This window comes from Marmota marmota, unplaced genomic scaffold, assembly GCF_001458135.2.
Source record: "Marmota marmota marmota unplaced genomic scaffold, marMar, whole genome shotgun sequence".
Taxonomy (NCBI): Eukaryota; Metazoa; Chordata; class Mammalia; order Rodentia; family Sciuridae; genus Marmota; species Marmota marmota.
The window spans coordinates 8,119,216-8,139,992 of NW_026000185.1; the positions used below are offsets into that span (position 1 = coordinate 8,119,216).

At 55.3% G+C, this 20,777-nt stretch overlaps 2 protein-coding genes across 7 annotated transcripts in view; one reads left to right on the top strand and one right to left on the bottom strand.

Annotated features, from left to right (window-relative positions):
• Positions 1 to 958, bottom strand: part of Sox8 (SRY-box transcription factor 8) — a 5,666-nt gene extending 4,708 nt beyond the window's left edge. Inside the window, exon 1 of the mRNA XM_015490613.2 lies at positions 937 to 958. Coding sequence (XP_015346099.1) covers positions 937 to 958 — 22 coding nt within the window. The remainder of the gene's footprint in view (positions 1 to 936) is intronic.
• Positions 959 to 7,761: 6,803 nt separating this feature from the next.
• The window catches only part of Lmf1 (lipase maturation factor 1), a 58,303-nt gene continuing 45,287 nt past the window's right edge, over positions 7,762 to 20,777 (top strand). Inside the window, exons 1-3 of one of the 6 annotated variants that reach the window (XM_048789419.1) lie at positions 7,762 to 7,923; positions 13,506 to 13,815; positions 18,682 to 18,692. In XM_048789419.1, the coding sequence (XP_048645376.1) occupies positions 13,676 to 13,815; positions 18,682 to 18,692 (151 nt within the window). In that variant the 5' untranslated portion in view covers positions 7,762 to 7,923; positions 13,506 to 13,675. Of the gene's footprint in view, positions 7,924 to 13,505; positions 13,816 to 18,681; positions 18,693 to 20,777 lie in introns of those variants that run through there. The other 5 variants (XM_048789418.1, XM_048789420.1, XR_007342639.1 and 2 more) reach the window with 5 other exon arrangements.

Consider the following 20,777-nt stretch of genomic DNA (forward strand, 5'->3'; position numbering starts at 1 on the left):
GAGGAGGGGAGGGGGCGGGTGTGCGGGCCAGGGTGACAGTGGGGTCGGAGAGGGGACATTTCCCAGGCGAGTGCTGAGCCCCGCCTGAGCCCGCCCCCGCGAGCTGACCCCAGGCCTGGCAGTCCCCAAGGGTGGCTTGGATTCCTTTCCCAAAATCTAGGGAGGCGACAGGTCTGCCGGTCTGTCACCCCAAGCAGGCCATCTCCTTCTAGCTGGCCTGTGAAGCCCAGGTGACCCTAAGCAAGGCCCCCTTGGTTCTACTGCGCAGTCCCAGGCCCTCGACCCTAGGGTCATAGCTGTGACATCGCAGTGATCCTTTTACTTCTAGGACAGCAGAAATGGCTGCTTTATTGCAAGGAAAAAATCCCAAAGGAGAGCCCACTGGCTTGAGGGTGGGCACAAGTACACACTCCCCAGTCACCTTACCAACTCAGCTGCCCTTGGGAGACAGTCCAGGGCCACCTCCTATCCCGTTGCTGCCAGACCCAGAGACCATCTCACCCTGGAGACCATCCCCCCAGCCTCCAGGCTCCGGAGCCACCTCTCCAGTCTAGTCTGAAGGCCTTGGCCCTTGTCTCCTTGGGCTGAGGAACCCTGAAGTCTTGTTTTGGGACACCTTACAGCTTGCACCCTGAAGGTTGCAGGACCTGTTCTTGCCACCACCAGGGCTGACATCTAACAAGGAGGTGACTGAGAAGGCACCGTCTCTGCCAAGTGCTGTCCTTCACATATTGGGATTCGGTCCTCTGAGCACAGGTGGGGAGCTGGCTCCCTTCCCTCTGCCCCCTGTCAAGAAAGACCCCTCCCTGCCAGTCTGTGGTGGCTTTCCTTCCCTCCTTACCTCTCTGTGGTCTTTGAAGCATCCCAATCGGTGAAGACCACTGAGGGAGGGTGGAGTGCAGGTAGGGCTTCTGTCTGGGCACCTGTGGGACTTACCGTTGGACTGAGAGTCACTCATGCAAAAAGAGGAGCTATCAGAGGTACTGAGGATGATCCTGGTCCAGCCAGGCTGCCTCTTAGCCTCTGTGCCCGGGGGCTCAGAGCTGCCCCTCCCTGGCCTGGTGCTATTGGGGTCACAGGTCTTAATGATGAGATCCCTTTTGCCAAGAAAGCACAAAGCAGAGCTTGGGTTAGATGCTTGTGATGAGCAGGGCAGCCACTCTCTGGCCCCCCAGGGGGCGTCACAGGCTCATTTCTCAAGTCCTTAGGTCATGATGAGGTGACTCCTGAGGCTCTTGAAGGAAAGGAGGCTGATCCCAGGAGTCCAGTGCCTGGCCCAGGTCACTCTGGCCCCCAGGGAACTGACGGGGGGGTGCTGGTGGGCAGCCCCTGTCATGCATGTGCAGGCCACCCCAGGATGGCAGGGAGAGGCTTAGCCCTGGCCAGCCCAGGATCAAGCCCAGTGCAGTCTGCCTGCATGTTGGGGGGGGGGTGCCCTGAAGTCCACCTTCCAGGGTCATCTCTCAGCCATCTCGATGTTTTCAGGAAGATGCCAGCTCCATTAGTGCTGACTTGGGTTCCTGTCCTCAGCCACCAGGCAGGTGCTGAGTGAACACTGGGACATGGCTTCCAGAAAGGGAGATGGCTAAGGTGGGTCATGTATATGGATTAAACACGGCTTTGGGCCAGTACTTTTATAGGCCATGTAGTCAGGGGCACACGACACAGCCCTTGCCCTGAAGATGCAGGTGTTGAGAGGGGAGGCAGAGGCTTCTCTCTAGGGGTGAGATGCTCCCACAGGGAGTGGGCTTTAGAAGGGTGGTCCCAGAAGGCTTAGAGAGGTGACAGTTCAGCTGATGGAAGCTTTCAATTTCAAGAAAAGAAGCAGAGGGCATTTCCAAGGTGCAACATGTGCAAAGGCCCTGGGGCAGCAGAGAGCACAGGCCTTCAAGAACAGAGAGAGCCATGGTGACTTAAATTTCAAGAGGCAAGCTGGGCACCATGGCCATGGCTGTAATCACAGTGACTTGGGAGGCTGAGGCAGGAAGATCACAAGTTCAAGGTCACCCTGAGCAACTTGCTTAGACCTTGTCTCAAAAAATAAAAAGACCTGGGGAGGTAGCTCAGTGATAGAGCATCCCTGAGTCAATCCTCAGTACTGCAAAAAGAAAAAAACAAAAAGCCCCAAATACCTCAAGGGGCAACTACTTGAGCCACCTCTCCATCCCTCATGGGCCATACTTGGTTGCCCTGGTAGGACCCCCACCCTCTTCCTCTTAGCTCTTCCTGTGTCCAGCCTCCTCTGTGGTGCTGGCCTGTCCACATGACCTCATCCTGGTCTGGAGGTCTGTGTGGTTTCAGAGGGAGGCTCTGACTGAACTTGAACTAGATACCCACTGCTGAACTACTGGCCCTGGACCTGGGAAAGCTGAGGGAATATGGCCACTGGACCCACAACCCCAGCAGAACACCGTTGGCAATTGCCAGAACCAGGGTTGGGCTGGCAGGAATGGGGGATATGGCTTCCAGAAAGGGAGATGGCTAAGGTGGGTCATGTGTATGGATTAAACACGGCTTTGGGCCAGTACTTTTATAGGCCATGTAGTCAGGGGCACATAGGGTGGAGTGGGTTTACACTTTACACCAGAAGTGTGTCTGGTCTGATACAAGACACCTGGGCCTCCAGCACCAGCCCTGTTCCTGTCCTGGCCTGGTGGGCTCTTCCAGGAATAGAGAGACCCCCTTGCCACGCTGCCTGTGGGAGGCCTGCGTGCAGATGGAGCTGGGAACTGCAGGGCCAGCTGTGGACTGAATGCCATGGGGAGGAGGATACCCACTGTGCTGACCATCCACTGCCCTTCTCCCTGTCAGTCTGCCTGGCCATCCTGAAGTCATGGAGGCCACTTGTCCTTGTGCTGTCTTTAAAAGAAAAGCATTGAGGGAGGGTGGAGTGGGCCTGTGAACCCCAGGATGGCATGTCCTCCTCTGTCCACAGCCCTGACCTGGGCCTCCCTTGACCCCTTCGTCCAAAGTGGCCTGTGAAGCAGCCAGCACTGTGTCCCAGCACAGCACTGGAGATTAATTGGTGCTTTTAATTGCTTGCTGGTCTGGCAGAAATGAAACAAGGCAACAGAGAGGGGTGAACTGCTCAGAGCTATGGTTCCTAAAGGCAGCTCAGCCTGCGCTGCTGGGTCGAAGAGAGGCAGCAGAGGGGCACAGAGGGCCCTGCTTGGTGTCCCCCAGGAGTCCCGCCTCCCTATAACAGACATTCAGGGCTCTGGGCCAAGCTGTTTGCTAGTCCCCTTTCCCTTAATTTAGTGGTCTCAGGGATGCTGAGAACACTGGTTGGAGCAAAAGTTCTGGTTGGGGCCACAGTGGGTCCCTCGGTGGAGCTGACGTCTTCCGCCAGCTTGAGAGCTGGTACACACCATCCTTCCACGCACTCTGAAGGTGACAGAGAGCTGCCCACATCCCTGCCTCTTGGCCCTGCAGGGGCAGCATTTCCTGGGCTCCTATTCCTGGAGCTGGTCCCCCTGCAACCTGCCCGCTCCTGGCACTATAACCAGCTGCCAGCAGCACCTTCCCCAGAAGCAGTAGAGTCTGTTGCTAGTGTTTGGACTCAAGCAGGGACTTCTTTGGGACTTCTGCACTTCCTAGGCCCATCCCTGATCATGTGGGGTGGAGTGGGTTTGCACCTTGTACCAGAAGGGTCTGGTCTGATACAAGACACCTGGGCCTCCAGCCCCAGCCCTGTTCCTGGTATTCTTCCCCAAACCCCTTCCATGCTTGTTCCCCCACAGCCTTGTTCCATTGCAGTGCCTGGCTACCCTGAACTCTGGGTGCCTGCCCACCTGGCCTTGCCCACTGGAACTCTGCCCTTCACCCTCACTAGCTCCATGCCACCCTCCCCTGGGCACTGAGCTCCACTGGGAAGTGACACACGGGCCTGGGAGCTGCCGTCTCATCTACGTGCAAGAGGAGAGCCAGGACACTGATGGGGACTCTTTAGAAAAGCAGCCTTCTGGGCCCATAGGAGGCTGAAATCTGTGTCCACCCTTCCAAGCCCAGCTTCCCAACCTAAAGAGGCTTCTTGCCCATCACGTCCATGTTTGTGACCCCTGAAGTGGAGCTGGTTTTAAGTACAACTACAAAGGCAAAAGGTGGCTTGAAGTAGAGCTATCACAAAGAAATCTCTTCTTGGTCAGAGGGGTTCTGTTTGGCTCTGGTCCTGGCCTCCTCTGCTGAGATGGAAGGTTCCAGACACCCATCAGTGCCAAAGGCAAATTAAACATACCCATGAAAAGCTCTCTCTGTCTCCCAAGCACTTCCTTCCTGAAAACAGTGAGGGAAGGAGGTTTTAGTCAAGTGCTGCAGTGAGTCCGTGGATGACATGGCTCCCCGGCTATGCCAGGCTGGGGGTGCTGGGGTGCAGAATCCAGCGTTGGGTGAACCTTTACTTCTGAAGGCCCTGATAGGGTCATAAGCACAGAAAACTGGCTGTGCCTCCGAGCCTAGGACCACAGGGCCCGACATTGGGTGGCCCTGCCCACAACACATGCCTGGTGGTTTAAAAGGCTATTTGTTAGGCAGCACTACTGGGGTAACTGATGACCAGCGGAGTGACCAGTCCAGCCCACAGGCTAGGCAGTTTCCAAGATTTCTTCCAATCCAGAATATAATTCCAAGTAGAAGAAAAGGACTAGGGCATTTGGCACAGGGCTATGTCGCTGGGACGCAGCTGCATGGAGAAGCTTAGCTTTCCATGCTGCCGAGAGCTGTGGCTCACCAGCTTGCAGGGCACTCAGGGCCACATCTCCCAGGGTGCAGGGGGAGCAGGGACGCGCAAGAGGAGACCTCCGAGCCAAGCAGAACAGCCGCGGGAGTCACGGTCAGCAAATGGCACAGCACCTGCTTGCTTGCCCCCACCCGCACCTGCCAGCCTCCCACGGGGGTTTGGCCGCTGGACAGTCAGGGTGGGATCAGCCCAAACTGACCACCCCTCCTAGAGAAGACAACAGATGTTAGTATCGACGGGTCCTGCTCCCTTCCCGCAAACAGACTTCAAGACGTGAAAAATTGGGGTAAATGAGGGGTGCACGATTAGACTTGGGCCCAAGCTGGGTTCTTGTGGGTGCCAGAGACAGCTGCAACCACATGTCAGGGACAATGGCCCTGATGCGGTGGGGGCTGCCAGGCTGGGGTGCCCGGGGACAGCTGGACGAGGTGCTGACAGAGGGCTCATTCCTCTGTGAAGCCGCTGCGCAGCTGCTGGGAGTGTGGCCAGCCTTGGGCTGTGTGCCTCGTCCCGGGGGCTGCCCTGGAGGAGGCTGTGGGTGGCTGGGGCACAGGGCCCACCTGGGTCAGGCGGGCTGTGGTCCCCTGATGCCAACCAGCTCAGTCAGGTTCTGGCAGCTCCTCTGGGGCCCTTCCCTCCCCATTCCCCTTTCTCAGCTTTTTTCCTCCCACAGTCCTGGGGCAGCCCCAGTATCTCAGCTCCCCCTGGCCTCTCCTCTCAGCTTTACATTTCCTCCTAGTTCTTGCTTGAAAGTAAAGCCCAGGACCCTCCCCTGCCTCAAGGCAGAGCTTGGCCTGCAGGTGGCCTGCAGGGTGCAGGACAGCACCCCAGGGGATTCCACCTGGCCTGCAGCCCCCCCTCTGTGCCAGAGCCAGCCTCAGCCACGCAGCTGAGTCTGGATCTGCAGAGGTTTTATTTTTGATGTGGGGCAACTTCTTAGGCCTAAGACAGCTGTACCTTAAACCAGATGCTCCTTAACAGAGAAATAGGTTGAGTTTTGTGGACTTTCCCCCACCAACAAAAGCAAAGCCTTCCAGGTGATTGTGAAACTACTTTGAGGACATTCTTTGTTGTTTTATTTTTAAATTTTTTATGTGTTTACTTTGTAGTACTGGGGCTTGAACTCAGGAGTGCTCTGCCAATAAGCTATATCCACATCCTTTTTATTTGAGACAGGGTCTTGCTAAGTCCCTGAAGGTGGCCTTGAACTTGTGATTTTCTTGCTTTAGCCTCCCTTTTACTTTTACTTTTTAAAAAAAGTGCCTTGCTCTTTTACTTTTAAAACTGAGGTGAAATTTACACAGCATGAAATTAACCACTGTAAATGGCTCTTCATACATTCACAATGCTGCACATCCAGCCTCTATTTGGAAACCCACACCCACCAAGACTCACACCCCTTCCCCCTCCCAGCCCAGACGACCTCTGGGCTACCTTCTTTTCCCTTGGAGTTTCCCATTCTGGAGAATTCCTGCAAGAGGAATCACACAGCTTGTGCTTCTCTTCTCACTTAGCTTGATGTTTTCAAGTTTCACCCATGTGGTAGCACACGTCAGAATGTTGTTCTCCTTTATGGGCAAAAAGTACCATAGTGCAGTTTCAATTAAATTCAGGTTGAAATGGGTGAGATCTCAGTAATCAGCCGGCCACTCCTTGGGGGAGCTCTGCCCTGAGTGACCTGTGCTTGAGCCAGTTCCAGACAGCCTCCTGGGAAGACAGACCCAGCAGGAAACTCGATCTGCAGAGGACGCAAGCTCCCAGCAGACCCTTCCGCTGGCCTCACCCACCCTGGGCAAATCCAGAGAGGGAGCACGGAGCCAGCTGAGCCCGAGAGCTGGATGCCAGAACAAGGGGCCCTTTTCTGCTCTGCACAATGCCCCATTGTGCCCTTCTGAAGGGAGGACAATGCAGCCCCAGCAAGGGGAAGCTGAGCACAAAAGAGCCCTTTGTGAGAACTGTCCCCACCTGAAAGGCAGCACCCAGGGTCACACCTGATGGCAGAGCTGCCCTGCCTCGCCTTCCGTCCAGTGCAGCTCTGGTCTCCAGACTGGGACCCGGAGAAGCTCTGCAGGCTTTGTCTGTCCTTCCCAAACAGCAGTGCTATCCATCCCGTGTCTGGCATCCAGACAGCAAGGAAGAAAGGTGCAGGGCAAGGGCTCCCATGAAGAACTGTTCCTCCAGTCCCCAAACTTGGAGACCTTGGGCACATGTTGCTGCCCTGCTGGAAGCACAACAGGATGTGGCAGGTGTCTGTGCCACCCACTGCAACATCTGTTATAGGTCACACTTCACAGCTGGGCTCCTGAGGGAGGGTCTCTCAGAAAAAATAAAGGCAAGCTTTGAAAAACTTATATAAGATGTACATCAGTGCTGTTACCCCAGCAACAGGGGAAGGCTGGGGTTGGGTTTGGGGAGGAGTCCCAGCAGTTACCCATCTGGCTTAACTTGGAGAGGGGCAACTGTCCACAGACAACCCCTCATGATGCTTGCACTGCAGGTGGGCGAAGGTATATAGACAGACACAAAATCCGGATCATTTGACGGTGCAAGCATTGATAATTTATATGTCAAAACACTGAGTACAAAATTCAGAAACTAAAGACAAGAAGATGTAATACCAAATAGAACCAAGAAAAACATTTGCAATATACACAAAGAAATAGGACCTTTAGTATGTAAAGAGTGCTAACGAATGAAGAGGGAAAACCCCACACCTCTCTGATTGCTTCCCAAGAGCCCTGCAGTTCACCTAGGGTTGTGCCCACTGTCCTGCGCGCATCTTCCCTCTGAGAAGTCTCAGGAATGCCTGATTCACCGATCCACAGTCTCAGAGCAACACCCCCCCCCACCCCCCNAAAGGGCTCTTTTGTGCTCAGCTTCCCCTTGCTGGGGCTTCATTGTCCTCCCTTCAGAAGGGCACAATGGGTCATTGTTCAGAGCAGAAAAGGGCCCCTTGTTCTGGCATCCAGCTCTCGGGCTCAGCTGGCTCCGCCCCCTGCACGGGAGCCCGTGCCCCGCTCCTGCACGAGCCCGCTCGGTCTCCCCAATCCCCCTCGCACTGGAGCCCATCCTATACCTACAAGGGAATCTCTCCCCTGCTTGAGTCCGCTTCGCCCTTGTACGGAAGTCTATTTCTTCTCCCGGTGTCCTGCACCTTCCTGCGAGACTGGACCCTCATTAGGCTACCGGTGTGTGTGCCTAGATTTTCCTTGAGATTGTATGAAGTTGTGTTTCCTTTTCCCTGTATAGGGTCTCAGCGGTGCTGCCCTAGGGGTTAGGGGAGGACAAGGGCTTTTAGCTGGTAACTTCGACATGGTCACCTTTGCCTTCTGTTGCCACTCATGCCCCGCCCTGCTGGGGGTGGGGCAGCTGCCAATCCCAAATACTTCCCACTTGGGTCCCCAAAAACCCTGAATTTTGGTTTGAGGGTATGGTTCTCTGAGCATGTGGCCCAGCCTGTTGATAAGGAAGACCAAACAGAGTCCCCCCGTAAGCCTGAAGGCCGTGAGAAGGCCGAGCCTGGACAGCCCTGCTGGGCTAGGGCAGTCACCCTTAGTTCCAGAGGGGCTGTCCTGGCCCTGCCTAGGCATGGCTTTCCATGGTGGGTATAGAGCGTCTCTGCTTCATTTCCTCACACGTGGAAGGAGTTGCTGAAGCTGGCTTGTGGAGGAGCCAGGTCCACTTTGGGTTTTGTGTGAGTGCAGAGGAGAGCTGGGGCCCTGCCCAGTAGTCACTGGGGTTGCCAGTGTGAACTTCCACTCAGTCTCTCTTTAAGCTACTGTGGAAAATAGCCATGCTCGGGGTTGCCTCATCCTGCAGAGTACTAAGGAGTCATTCTGAAAGTTTGCAGGGACACAGAGACAGGACCAACCTAAAAGTGCATTTGTGAGACCTCACTAGCATGAAGCAGGGAGCCTCCAGCACAGATCTGTAAGTTGGGGCTCGGGTTTCCACGTGAGCCAGTGGAGCTTTTGGTCTCTGTTTACTTCGGAGGGAACCACTGTAAACCACAGAAAGGAGCAAATATTTTCAATCTGGTGCCTAGCGATTTGCTGTGATCCGTGCATTTCTTTTCTACCTTGTGAGTAAGTGCATCTAGGGAGAACCAGTTTTCTGTCTTTAGGGTTGTGGTTTTCTGGCTGAGAGTTGTGGGCAAGTGGGCAGTCCTCCTGCAAGGGCTCTTTCTAGGAGGTCCTGGATCTCACTGGCACTGCATCACACTGTCTCTCGGGATCCCAGGGCTCTTCCAAGGTGCTATAGGACTTCTCCAGATATTTCACTGGAATGTTGAGTCTTGCGATACTTCCAGCTACTGAAGGATATGTGATCAAACATAACCATGTGTGTTCTATGGAAAGCCTCCTGTTGAGAGGCATTGAATTTAGGGAGGCTTGGCCTCATGCACAGCGTCTTACGAGGCACATGACAAAGGTGCTTTGGGTGAGGAGACCTGCTGAGGAAGAACAGGACAGTTGCTTGCCAGTGAAGCCGCGCAGCCAGCTGGAGGCCGGCGGCAGTGCTCTGCCTTCCCGGTGCCTCCAACAGGGGCATGGTGTTTATTTGTGGAGTGCTGGCGTGTGTAGGTGCTAGGGGTGAGTTCTACCCAGATCTGAGTGCATGGGGCCAGCTGCTGGGCATATGCTGGAGCTGAGGCCAGGCCACCCAGGTCCCTGTCACTGTAGTACGTGGACTTGCCCTGAGAATGCTTGTGGCGCTGCAAGCACCACACTTGCAGCCCACGGTGCTTCACGGTGCATTCACTGGGTTCGCCATCATCTCTGGGGGACAGCGAAGGGCACCGTCAGTCCTGGCTGTGAGTCACCATGAGTGTGATGGTCCCTGGAGGCCTGTCCCTGCACCACTCCCCATCACAGCACAGTGTCCTGAGCACCAGGTTTACACCTGGGTAGTGAAGATTCCCTGGAAGGATTGAGGCTTTGGAGGAGGTGGTGGGCACCCCTGGACCCAGATTGCTGTTTTCCTGTGATGGGACTTTGCAGCCCAAGTCATGGGATCGGGTACTCTGGAGTATGAAATGGCACCCACTGTTGCGGTCCCCAAGTGCAATGAGGAAACAGCCTGAGAGTGGGCACTGCATTCAGGGTCACAGGGCAATGTGGGCTTCCCTGAGACACTGCCCCCTACCAATGGTCATTGCATCAAAAAATGTGACCTGTTGTTCTCTGAGGAAGAGGGAAGCTGGCAGAGACCCCCCAGAGCCTTCCTGGGGCATGGCAGGAGGGTCTGTGGCTGCCTGCTCACCAGCTGAGCACAGAGCTGTCATGCCGTTGCCCACTCTAGAAATTAAACAGAAGTACTAAGGTCCCTTTGTGCAGTGGCTCCAAGCAGTAAGGGATTCTTTTTTTAAAAAAATATTATTTAGTTTTAGGTGGACACAATATCTTTATTTTATTTTTATGAGGTGTTGAGGATCGAACCCAGGGCCCCACACATGCCAGGCAAGCACGCTACCGCTTGAGTCACATCCCAGCCCGAGTAAGGGATTCTTTAAAGCACCCCATGAGAGGATGTTGAGGAAATGACCAGTGCAGAGCCTCTGAAACCCCTGCCGTGGACTCCTGGAACCTGTGGCAGTGCGGTGTTTGCTAAGGCTGCCTGGAGGCGGGAGGATGCATGGCCTCACCCTGCTGCCAGGTGCTGTGCAGAGGCTAGATACACACTCGTGTTCCCTGGGCTGGACTCAGGTGGACTGTCCCCCTGCTAAGGATAGTTGTACCCATGTGCAGGACTCATGTGGGTAAGATTTCTTTAAAAACCTGGTGTAAAGGCTCCAGGCCTGGCTGGGGCCAGATGCAGTGTGCGTGGGTTTGCCTGCCTGCTGCACTGCCCTGGGGAATGCAGTGTGCGGGAAGCCTGTCAGGTGCATCCTGGGCAGCTGCTCTGGTGTCCTGTCGTGTGGGGCAGACGACTCCACAGCAGGTGAGGTGAGTCTACATAGCACTGGGCAGAGCCAGGGCTTGTCAGCCCTCTACTAAGGGAAATCTGGCGGGCCTGAGACCACCTTGTTTGCTGAACTTTAGCGTTTCTTTGGAAAATTTAAGAGAAAAGTGGAACCAAAAGTATCCCTGGTCTTGCTTACTGAGTCTGCTATGTGAGTCCTCAGGAGGCAGGTGCTGTTCCTCCTCCCCAGGCCTGGGGGTGGGGGGCATGTGCTGCGTGGCTTCCACGGCTTCTAGGCTCCTCCATGGCACTTGCGGTGTCAGAAAGCACGCGCCTACCTCTGAGCAGGGGCCAGCGCATAGCCACATAACTGTAAAGAAGAACATAGAGGCGTTGTGAAGAGCAGCTAGTGGGAGGTGTGTCGGGAAGGTCTGTCCTAACATTAGAGCAGGTCATCTGAGAGGGACAGCATAAAGAAAACTTTTCCTGTAGAGTGCTGGGAATTGAACCCAGGGCCTCCCACGTGCTCTGCCACTGAGCTGTATCTCAGCCCCAGTGCAAGGGTGAGTGGCTTCTGCAGACCTGCCAGTCCTCCTGGACGAGGCCTCCTTGGGCCACCTGGCATTTCCTGCTCCCATCTTTCTTCACAGGTTGGTGGTTGGTTTCACTGTGAGATCCTGTGGTGCTTTGAAACAACACGGGTTCCTTTCTCCGTAGATGTTTCTCTGACTTGGGTTGACGTGGAGAGAGGCTGTTTTCCTGTGAAACTTAAGCCCAGTCTGTCTTCATTGTTTCTGATAAATAGGAAGTTCCCTTTGCTTCTTGCTTTGGAATCAGTCTCTGAAATCATCAAATTGGTGAGATCAAATCATGTTTCCTGGTATGCGCTGGAGTTCCCAGTGTGCTGTTGGGAGGAGCTGCCCAGTGCTTCAGCCCTGGCTGGTTGGGCCCTCTGTGGAAGGAGCTCCTGCCAGTGACGCAAAGCCAGGCACCTGCCCTTCACCTACAGACAATGCCTGGGTGCACATGCACCTGGCCTGGGCCCTCTTGGAAGCTGATGCGGCACATTTGGGTGTGGCTGCTGGGCTGTGGTGTGTCCTCCAGGTTGCTGGGAAGGGCAGTGGCAGGTAGACTCAGGCCACTCCTGCCCAGTGCTACAGGCAGGAGCAGTGGGGAGCAGGGGAAGGCCTGGGGAGCCCTCAGCATGGTTTCTCCCTTGGTAGCCCCTGGACCCTGTGCTGTTTCTGCTGGTCAGCTCCTCCCTCAGTCAGGAGGGAGGCAGGGCTCAGGGTCTTCTTGCTGAATTGCATTTGGTGGATTTTTAAGAAACATTTACTTTTTAAATATTTTTTAACTATTAGTCAAACTGTGCACTATGGATTTTTCACTAAAGCCCAGGACCCCATCTAGGGACCCCCCCATGGTGTTAGCCCTGCTTTCTCATGACCTTGACAGTGCAGATTCCTCGATGTGTATTCTACAGAACATCCCTCAAGTTGGGTCTCAAGTTGGTTCTGTCTGATGTTTTCTCATGATCCACTGGGGCAGTGGGTTTGGAGAAGATCTTACCACTGAGCGGGGCCCTTCTTATGATACCTACACGGGTCACCTGGTTATGATGTGGCTGCTGCTTGTCCCCTCTGCCTAACTGCACTTTCTGCCTACTCTGTCTTGGGCAACCAGTCCCTGAGCCCAGGCCCAGGGGAGGAGGGATCCACAGCATCTCCAGGAGAGGGTGTCTAGGGACTCTGGAATCCTCTGAAAGGAGGGCTGCGTCTTCTCACATCTGTTTGTAACCAATCCTCTGTGCACCTTGGACTCCATGTCCAGTCTGCACCGGGCTTGTGCTTCCGCAAGATGACTATGCTGCTTAGATTGCCCAGCTATGGCTACTGGTGGTCCCTGTGGGTTGTTCCTTGCACCCTGGCATGCCTCCACCTGTTTGTCCAGGTGCCTCCACCTGTTTAACCCACAGAATGCCGTAGCCCCACTTCTGTTCCCTGCCCAGCCCTGGAGTCTGCCACCTCTTCAAGGAGCCCCAGCTCCTCTGGGTGGATAAAGGTGTCAGAAGCCTGATGAGGCGGGAAGAGCTGTTTGTATGGAACCAGGCCATCGTGTGCACACTAGAATGTCTCTTCTCTTGCAAGCAGTGTCCCACTGGCCCCTGGGTGCCTCTGCCCTCTCCTGGCTGGGCAGTCTTCCAGGGAGCTGGCTTTTGGTTTTGTTGCTTTTTCAACAGCTTCTCAGTGCTTGCATGGTCTTCTCCTCCATGGGTGGATGGGCATGGCCTGTCCCTCACAGTACTGACTGGCCTGGTCCTTTCCTCCCTGCTTGGACAGGCATGGCCTGTCCCTCAATAGGAAGTTCCCTGTGCTTCTTGCCTTGGAATCAGTCTCTGAAATCATCAAATTGGTGAGACCAAATCATGTTTCCTGGTATGCGCTGGCCCTGACCTGGTCCTCTCCTCCCTGGGTGTACAGGGCATGGGCTGTCCCTCACAGTACTGACCAGCCTGGTCCTCTCCTCCCTGAGTGGACAGGCATGGGCTGTACCTCACAGTACTGACTGGCCTGGTCCTCTCCTCCCTAGGTGGACAGGCGTGGGCTCTCTCTCACGGTACCAAAGCAGCAAGGTTCTTCCCAGTCATATAACCTGGGGTCTGAGGCTATGAGTGCTGCCGTGAAGGTGTGGTCTCTGGGGATGAACTCTGACTTGGGGTTCAAGTTGAGGTAGCTGGGCTTCCATGTGAGTAGTAGTGCAGCCTTCAGCTCTGTGGGGTCACCCTGCTGACAGGCACTGGGGCAGTTAGAAGCTGTGCTTCCAGGGCTTGCTCCCACTCACATCCCTGTGTGTGGCCTTTTTCTCCCAGCCGTGGCATTCCTGGTGGCTTTGCAACAGAACAAGCAGCTGATTGGTGACCGAGGCCTGCTGCCCTGCAGAGCATACCTGAAGAGCGTACAGCAGTACTTCCGGGAGCAGGGTGCCTGGGATGCCTGGAGCTATGCACCCACCATCATCTGGCTGCTGGACTGGTCAAACATGGACTTCAACCTGGACCTGCTGGCTCTTCTTGGACTGGGCATCTCGAGCTTTGTCCTGATAACTGGCTGTGCCAACATGATCCTCATGGCTGCTCTCTGGGGTCTCTACCTGTCCTTGGTCAACGTGGGACAAGTCTGGTGAGTAGAGCTAGGGCACAGGCATTGCCAGGCCTGTTATTACACCAAGTGGATGGAGCACCCTGCACATACTCCTCAGGGCTCTTGGTACCTGGAAGGGGCATGAGTCTTCTTAAATCAACCCAGAGGAGCGTCATGGTCACTTAGGAGGTGGTAGGGGCTGCCGATTGCCACTGGGCAGGGCCTTTCTGCTTGTAAAGGCATGTCCCTACTTGGGACTACATTTCCTGCCTGCTTGAGCCATGGCAGATGGGAGATGTGGAGGCAGAGTCGCTGGTGGGCTGCTGCACGTGTGCTGAGGGACAGGCCTGGCCCAAGGCGTCTTCCTTCCTCCCCTCCCTGCTCTAAAGGAGCCACACAGCCAGCAGCAGGCACTGTTGGGATCACAGATTGGCCCTGTCCCTGATCCTAGTGTGGGTTCTGGAACTGTGGAGATGGGGGCACTGGACTTGTAAAAGCCGAAGTTCTGTGGACCACAGATGGACAGGCAGCTCTGAGTGTGGGACAGTGTCTCCTGGACATGTGGGAGGTAGACCTGGGCACCTGTGTAGAGATGTAGGCTGTGGAGGACTTCTGGGGCTCCTTGCAGTGTTCCATTAGGAGCTGTGGGATTTGGCACTGGGGGCCATCTGCAGAGCTGACTTGGCAACTTCCCTGTGACTTTGCCAGGTTATCTTGGTATACTCCAAGCTCCTGCCCAGGGTCTGGGCCTCCCCTCTCATCATGGGCTTTTCTGGCCCCTGTGCCCTGTGGGTGTGTCAAAGACTTTGCAGGCTGGGATGTATATGACTGGCACCAGCCTCAGGCTTGAAGGCAGCCCTCCTGAGCCAGACTGCAGAAGAGCAGGCATGGCCCCTGCTGCTTGCCACGGGCCTGGTGTCCACGTGCCACGTTGCCACACTGGCCAGAGCTCTGTCCTCTAGTGAAAGGAACTTGGGGCCATTCTAGTTTGTCCACAAGCCGTGCAGATCAGGATGCTAAGCTGTGTACTGTCCAAAGGAGAACCAAAGGGCTTATTGCAGCTGTGGCTCTGGCCCAAGCATGCTTTATTAGACCTTCTCAGGGGTCACCGAGTGGCCAGGGACGTGTCACAGTGCATACATATGGAAACTGTTATTTCCTGGACAGGACTTAATCTGATCTGTCACTTTTTTGATTGAAGGGTAAGGATGGACACAGGTTCTCATACAGCCCCTTGGTGGATGCACAGTCCAGCAGCTGCCTACCCTGTCCAGGCCCTCTGGCTGCCCCAGGTGGACATCTGTGTGCAGAGTACAGTGAGCTGAGGGTAGCTTGCCTTGCCCATCTGCTTTCCCCAGGCAGGATCCCAGGCTGCTGCCTACTAGGTGACTGACCTTTCCTGTCTTCTGGTGGTGACAGTTGACAAGCATATGGTGATTCTGGCTGCATTTTTCTGTGACATCCTGGAGGCTGCTGTGACTGAGACATCGTGATTTTAATCCAAACCAGAGGAGGGAGAACTTCAGGTAGCTGTGCCTGATTGCAGCAATTGGAGTTAAAAAAACCAAAACAGCCAGGAGCCCCTGTGGTGTACACGTTGGCGACTCTCTCGTCCTGTGAGTGCCTAGGGCCTTGGGGAGTCCTCAGCCAGGGGAGTGTGCTGTTTTGCTTTGAAAGGTGCTTTTTACTGATCTGTGATGTTTTGGTCAGGAAAGATCCACTCAACATTTAAATGTTTGGAAACCACCTTGAGGACTTGTGGAAGTTTAAATGTTTGAAAACCACTTGAGGACTTATGGCCAAGAACAGTTTTGTGTTTTTTTTTATTTGGAAAGAGGTTCTGTCCCCTCCTGTGGATATGTTGAAATGAGAGATGCCCTCCCTGCAGCCTGGACCCTGGCTTCCCCGACGGTGGCAGTTTAGGGTAGCTGTGCTAGGGGAAAGTAGCCTGGGGCTGTGCAAGGGAGGCTGGACCTGCCAGGCAGAGAGGCTGTCCTGAGGGCCAGGACAGCAGTCAGACAGTCGGTTCCTTCGTGCCTCACTGATTTTGTTGAAGAAAAGAGCATTCATTTGGGTCTGGGCCACTCAGACAATGTGCATGCTGGTAGCTGTGGCCCTGGCAGGTACACATCATGCTCCCCCAAGAGTGGCTGCTGCCTGGGACCAAGCACGGGTAGTGGAAAGATGTGTCCATTCATCTAGCGTGCCACTGTTAGGAACAGCGCCTATCACGGCTGCCTTGACCTGTCTCCCTGCTGTGCTGTGAGCTGCCAGTGCTCCCCTTGGAGTCCTGTCCTGCCCCCTCTCATTGTGACCTGTCACCTCCCTGGTTAGACCAGGGCCCGTGACCAAGCCCCACCTCAGGAGGGAGCATTGGCTGTCAGCCTCTGGAACCTGCTGCAGCTGCTGAGTGTCATCATGGGACGTGGCTCCCTGGACGCCGCTCTGCGTTTCCTACAGGGAACAAGAGGCTGTTCGACCCCCTGATGTTGCCAGAGCAGTTTTGGATCCAGAGTTTTGTGAAAGCATCCCCCTTCCCCCTCACTCGTGTCTTGTATCAGTGTGGACATACTTGTGGGAACTGATGTCCACTTGATTCACATCTCCCTGGTTTTCCTGGCCTGGGACCCCATCCAGGACCCCAGGGGACACATAGGCTCTGAGGTTCTTCTCAAACTTCCCTTGTTTCTGATGCTGGGATGGTTTGGGGAGCCCCTCTACTGGGACTGGCCTGTGGTTCCCCATGGCTGGACAGGAGCTGGGCTTGGGAGGGAGACTCGGGAGGCGCCTGCATGTACCCAGCAGGTGACTTTCCCCTGTCCTCCCGTGCCCAGGGCAGGACCCCATAGCAAGACTCTGCACGGGGCGCTGCCTCTGGTCCCCCTGGATCTGCTCAGCCATTGGTTTTATCAGCATGGACTGACACATACTTGCTTTGTACCCTGGGTGTCCAGGCTAGGAAGGTAAACATTTAGGATTGGAGGCATAAGACAGAGAAAAGTTTAATAACTTTGACTACATAAACTTTTAAGTGATTTTAAAGAACAATCCAACCCCGATCAAAACTGGCCTTTCTTGCCAGGTGCCTTGGTACACGCCTGCCATCCCAGAGGTCGCAGAGCCTGAAGCAGGGGCATCACAAGTTCCAGGCCAGCCTGGGAAGCTCAGTGAGACCCTGTCTCAAAATATAAAAAGGGCCCTGATGTGACCTGACTCCAGGTAGAGCATCTCAGTGCCACTAGGGAAAAAGATTGTGGCTTTCCTAAAGCCATGTGCCCCAGCTCTGGTCGCCTAATTGTAACTGGTTTCTTTGTTGACTTGACTTTTCTGAAACGTGGGGTTTCTGGTTCTTTTATCTGTACTTTGCTTTGGCACTGACCCCAAAGTGTTTCTTTGTTGCTATTCAGGATGACACACAGCTCTTCTGTCCTCCACCTCCCAGCCCCTCGTGAGGAAGGAAAGATCCTCTCAGGAAATGTGGGACAAGCCAAGTGTCTCAGGGGTCCTCTTCCTCTTTGGCACTTTCTTCCCTGCAAAGGGATGGAGAAGCCTCTTCAAAGGGTGTATGGGCAGAGGCTCCTGGTCATTTCCTGCTTCTGAGCCACCTGGAGGAGTGGGGGGAGTCTCAGTCGGAGACGTGGACTCTTGCATCTGGCTTTGCTTTTGGAAGTCATGGAGAGCCATGGGGGCTGCCTCTAGGGCAGCTCTTCACATCTCTAACTCGAGGACCACCAGGGGACCAAGCTGCCCCACGTCCTGCAGCTTGGCACAGCCAGCTCCAAGCTGCTGGGACCCAGGTTTCTTTGTGACAAGTAGGCTCAAGGATGCTGCCCATGTCCTTTTGTTCTCTGTGCATTTATTTCACTGTGTGTGTGTGTGTGTGTGTGTGTGTGTTTTGTATGTGCTGAGGATTGCCTCCAGGGCCTCCTGAATGCTAGGCAAGTGCTCTGTACGGAGCTGCATCGCTAGTCCTTTTTATTTTGGCACAGACCTCGCTGAGATGCTGAGGCTGGCCTTGAACTGGATCCTCCTGCTTCAGTCTCCCCAGGAGCTAGGATCACAGGCATGATTGCCACACCCATCTTAAAACTTCTGCACCTCAGAAGCAGCCTGTATCTGGCAGCTGTCCCCCCATGCCCTCCCCAACCTGTGACTACTGGCCGCTGTCTGTGGATCTAGCTGTCTGGACCCTCACACAGACAAGGGCCTAAGCGTGTGGCCTTGTGTCTGCTTTATCTCCACACCCGTCTCAGTTGCAGCATGTGGTGCATCTTTCCTTCTGCTGGCTGGAGGTACTTGTGTGTTAAAGATGGCAAGGGGATTTCACTCCTGATCTGAGGCAGGTTTTCTGGGTGGGGGCTGGGTGGACTCTTCTGAGGCAAGCGTGAGGTGTCTGGTCAAGCCCAGGCCCAGTCTGCCTCCAGCATACCGTGGGGACGTCACTATGTGGTTTGGGGTCCTCACATGTGTTGGCTGTGCTGCCTTGGAACACTAGCCACTGCCTGCCACAGCTCTGCAGGAAAGTGGGCCTTTCTCAGGTCCTGGCAATGGATCAGAGCCCGCCAAGTGCCTGAAGCCCCAGGCTCCGGTGTCCTGTGTTTGAGGTGGGTGCCCTCTGAGTGCGCAGGCTCCAGGGTGTGGCATTTTCTGTAGTGCTATGCTTGTGAAGATCCCAGCCTTCCTCCTGCTCCTGCCCACAGCAGCTTCTGGCCACACTGGCCTGGGGGCCCACCCTGCATGGGCTCTGTGGACAGTGTCTATTTGACCACCCAGTCCTGGACCAAGTCCTCCTGGCCTGGGCTTGTGGGTGGGCTTCCCTAGTGGGAAACACAGAGGTTAATCTTATAAATTTGGGGTCAAAGTGAGCCAATTAAACTGAATACAGTTTTTTCTTTTGTTTTTCAGGTATTCTTTTGGTAAGTGAGATGATTTAGGGAAGGACTGCGGGGGCTTGTTATACATTGGGGTATGTATCTTTACACACTCTCCCTGGCTTTTCTCTTTGCTTGAGCATCTTCCACCAGCTCTGCCAGTGTGCTGGGTGGCTTGGGTGCAGCCCCTGTTGACCAACATGGAGTCCTAACCAGGCAGCCCTTCCCCAGACCATGGCTGGTGAGGTATGGGGGCTCGTGGGCTTCCAGGTGCTCCGACCTGGCCAGCACCCCCTTCTCTGGGCCCTTGAGCCAGAGAAGGCTCCTGTGTGGGTCAGTTGCACTTTAGGGACTCTGCGTGTGGCACTGATGCTGGTTTGTGCATTGCATGGGAAGGGGATCCTGGGTCCCCAGGCCATGCTAGGTGGAGCCCCTGGAGTGGAGCAGAGGGCAGCCCAGGTAGACAGGCTGGCCATGGACAGCAGGTATTTTCTCAGTGGGCTCACAGTGGGTTTCTAAGTCGACCTGCACCCCAGCCTTCAGGGAAAGTGAGAGGCAGGTTTTCATTCCACACCTTGTCATCTGTGGTCCTGTGCCAGTGCCCTGACCCTGCCTGGGCCTCACCCATTTCTTAGCACAAGTAGCACCTGTCCCCCAGGGAATGGGCCAGCCAGAACATGGAGGCTCCAGGATATCCATGTTTGCTCTTGGTTATCTGGCATTAGAATCCCCCTCAGAATCCTGCACACGCCCACACTTAGGTTGACAAACCCTTAGTACATTTACTTGCTTAAAATTGTGAGAGTACTGTTTTCCAGCTGTCACGAGGACTGGGACTTTAGGGCCTAGAGATCTTTATTAGGGTGGGGATGCCTGCTCCTTGGTGCAGTGAGTTCCAAGTTTGTGAGGCAGAGCAGGCGCACATTGTGGAGACTGGGTGCACTGATGGCTTGAGTAGACTTGTGCTCCCTGCGTTCTTAGGCCCGTGAAGTGGCCAGGCTGCCCCTGCCTTGGATGCCAAGGCGTAGGCCAGCAGTAGTGGGGATTGGCCTCACACCCAGGTTTTCCAGTATAGAACCACCTCAGTGAGTCCACGCTTCTGATAAAAGGGGCCTTGTGGGTGGCGGGACCTGAGGCTCTGTGGGCCAGATCCTGGCAGAGCTCACCAGGGCACTGGGCACTGGGCTCCTTGGTGCTCCACACCAGAACAGCTGCCTGTTCCTGCTGCTGTTGGCATTGTCTGCGTTGGTTACATGTTATCCCCACTTGTCTTCAGCATCTAACGACCTCGGGCTCAGAAGCCATTGACTGTTGTCATGCTGCCTCCGATGGTCCCTGAGGGAGAGGACCTTCATCTCTCTGTGGTCACGTTCCAATGACGGCAAACAGAGACATGGGCATGAGGCTCACTGCAGCCCTTGCGCCTCAGCACAGCCCCCCCACTTGCCGTCGAGAGCACAGCAGAGGGGTGGGTGGGTCCGAGGCCGGGCACACTGTTCCAGTCTTTCCTCTGGCCTTGCTGGGGTCCCCTGCAGGACTTGTTTTCACAGTGAGCCCCTGGTCACATCAGGCTTATGTGTCATCTTAGTTACTCTGAGCGTGTCTGCCTTGTGTGTCTGTGGTGAGCCTGGAGCTGCCTGCACAGACTGCGCCAGGGCCACACCCCTCAGGAGCTGGTGGCTCGCCAGGAGCCCCACTTCCAGAGCCTCAGGACTGTGGCACCCTTTGGCCACGTGCATTTCTGAGTTCAGCTTCCCTGACTTCAACGGGGATGCTGGTTCTCAGGTGCACAGTTGCTCTCGGCATGCCAGCAGCTGCACAGGGCCAGTTAGGCCTCCTCAGGCTGCAGAAAGGTCTGCCCAGTGCCACTCAGAGCACCCATTCCTCTAGCCAACCTCCAAGGGCTGCAGGAGCCACCTGGGCTCACAGGATGCCAGTGCGCCCAGCCACCCTGCCGTGCCTCCCTGGACAGTGAGGCCTACTGGTGTCCTCCTGTCTCAGATGACCACGTTCCCCAGAACTGTGGCCTCCCTGGATGGCGAGGCTGCTGGTGCCCTCCTGTCTCAAATGACCATGTTCCCCAGAACTTGTGTTCCTGCTGGCATCTTCAGCTGTCCTAGGTGGTCCCAC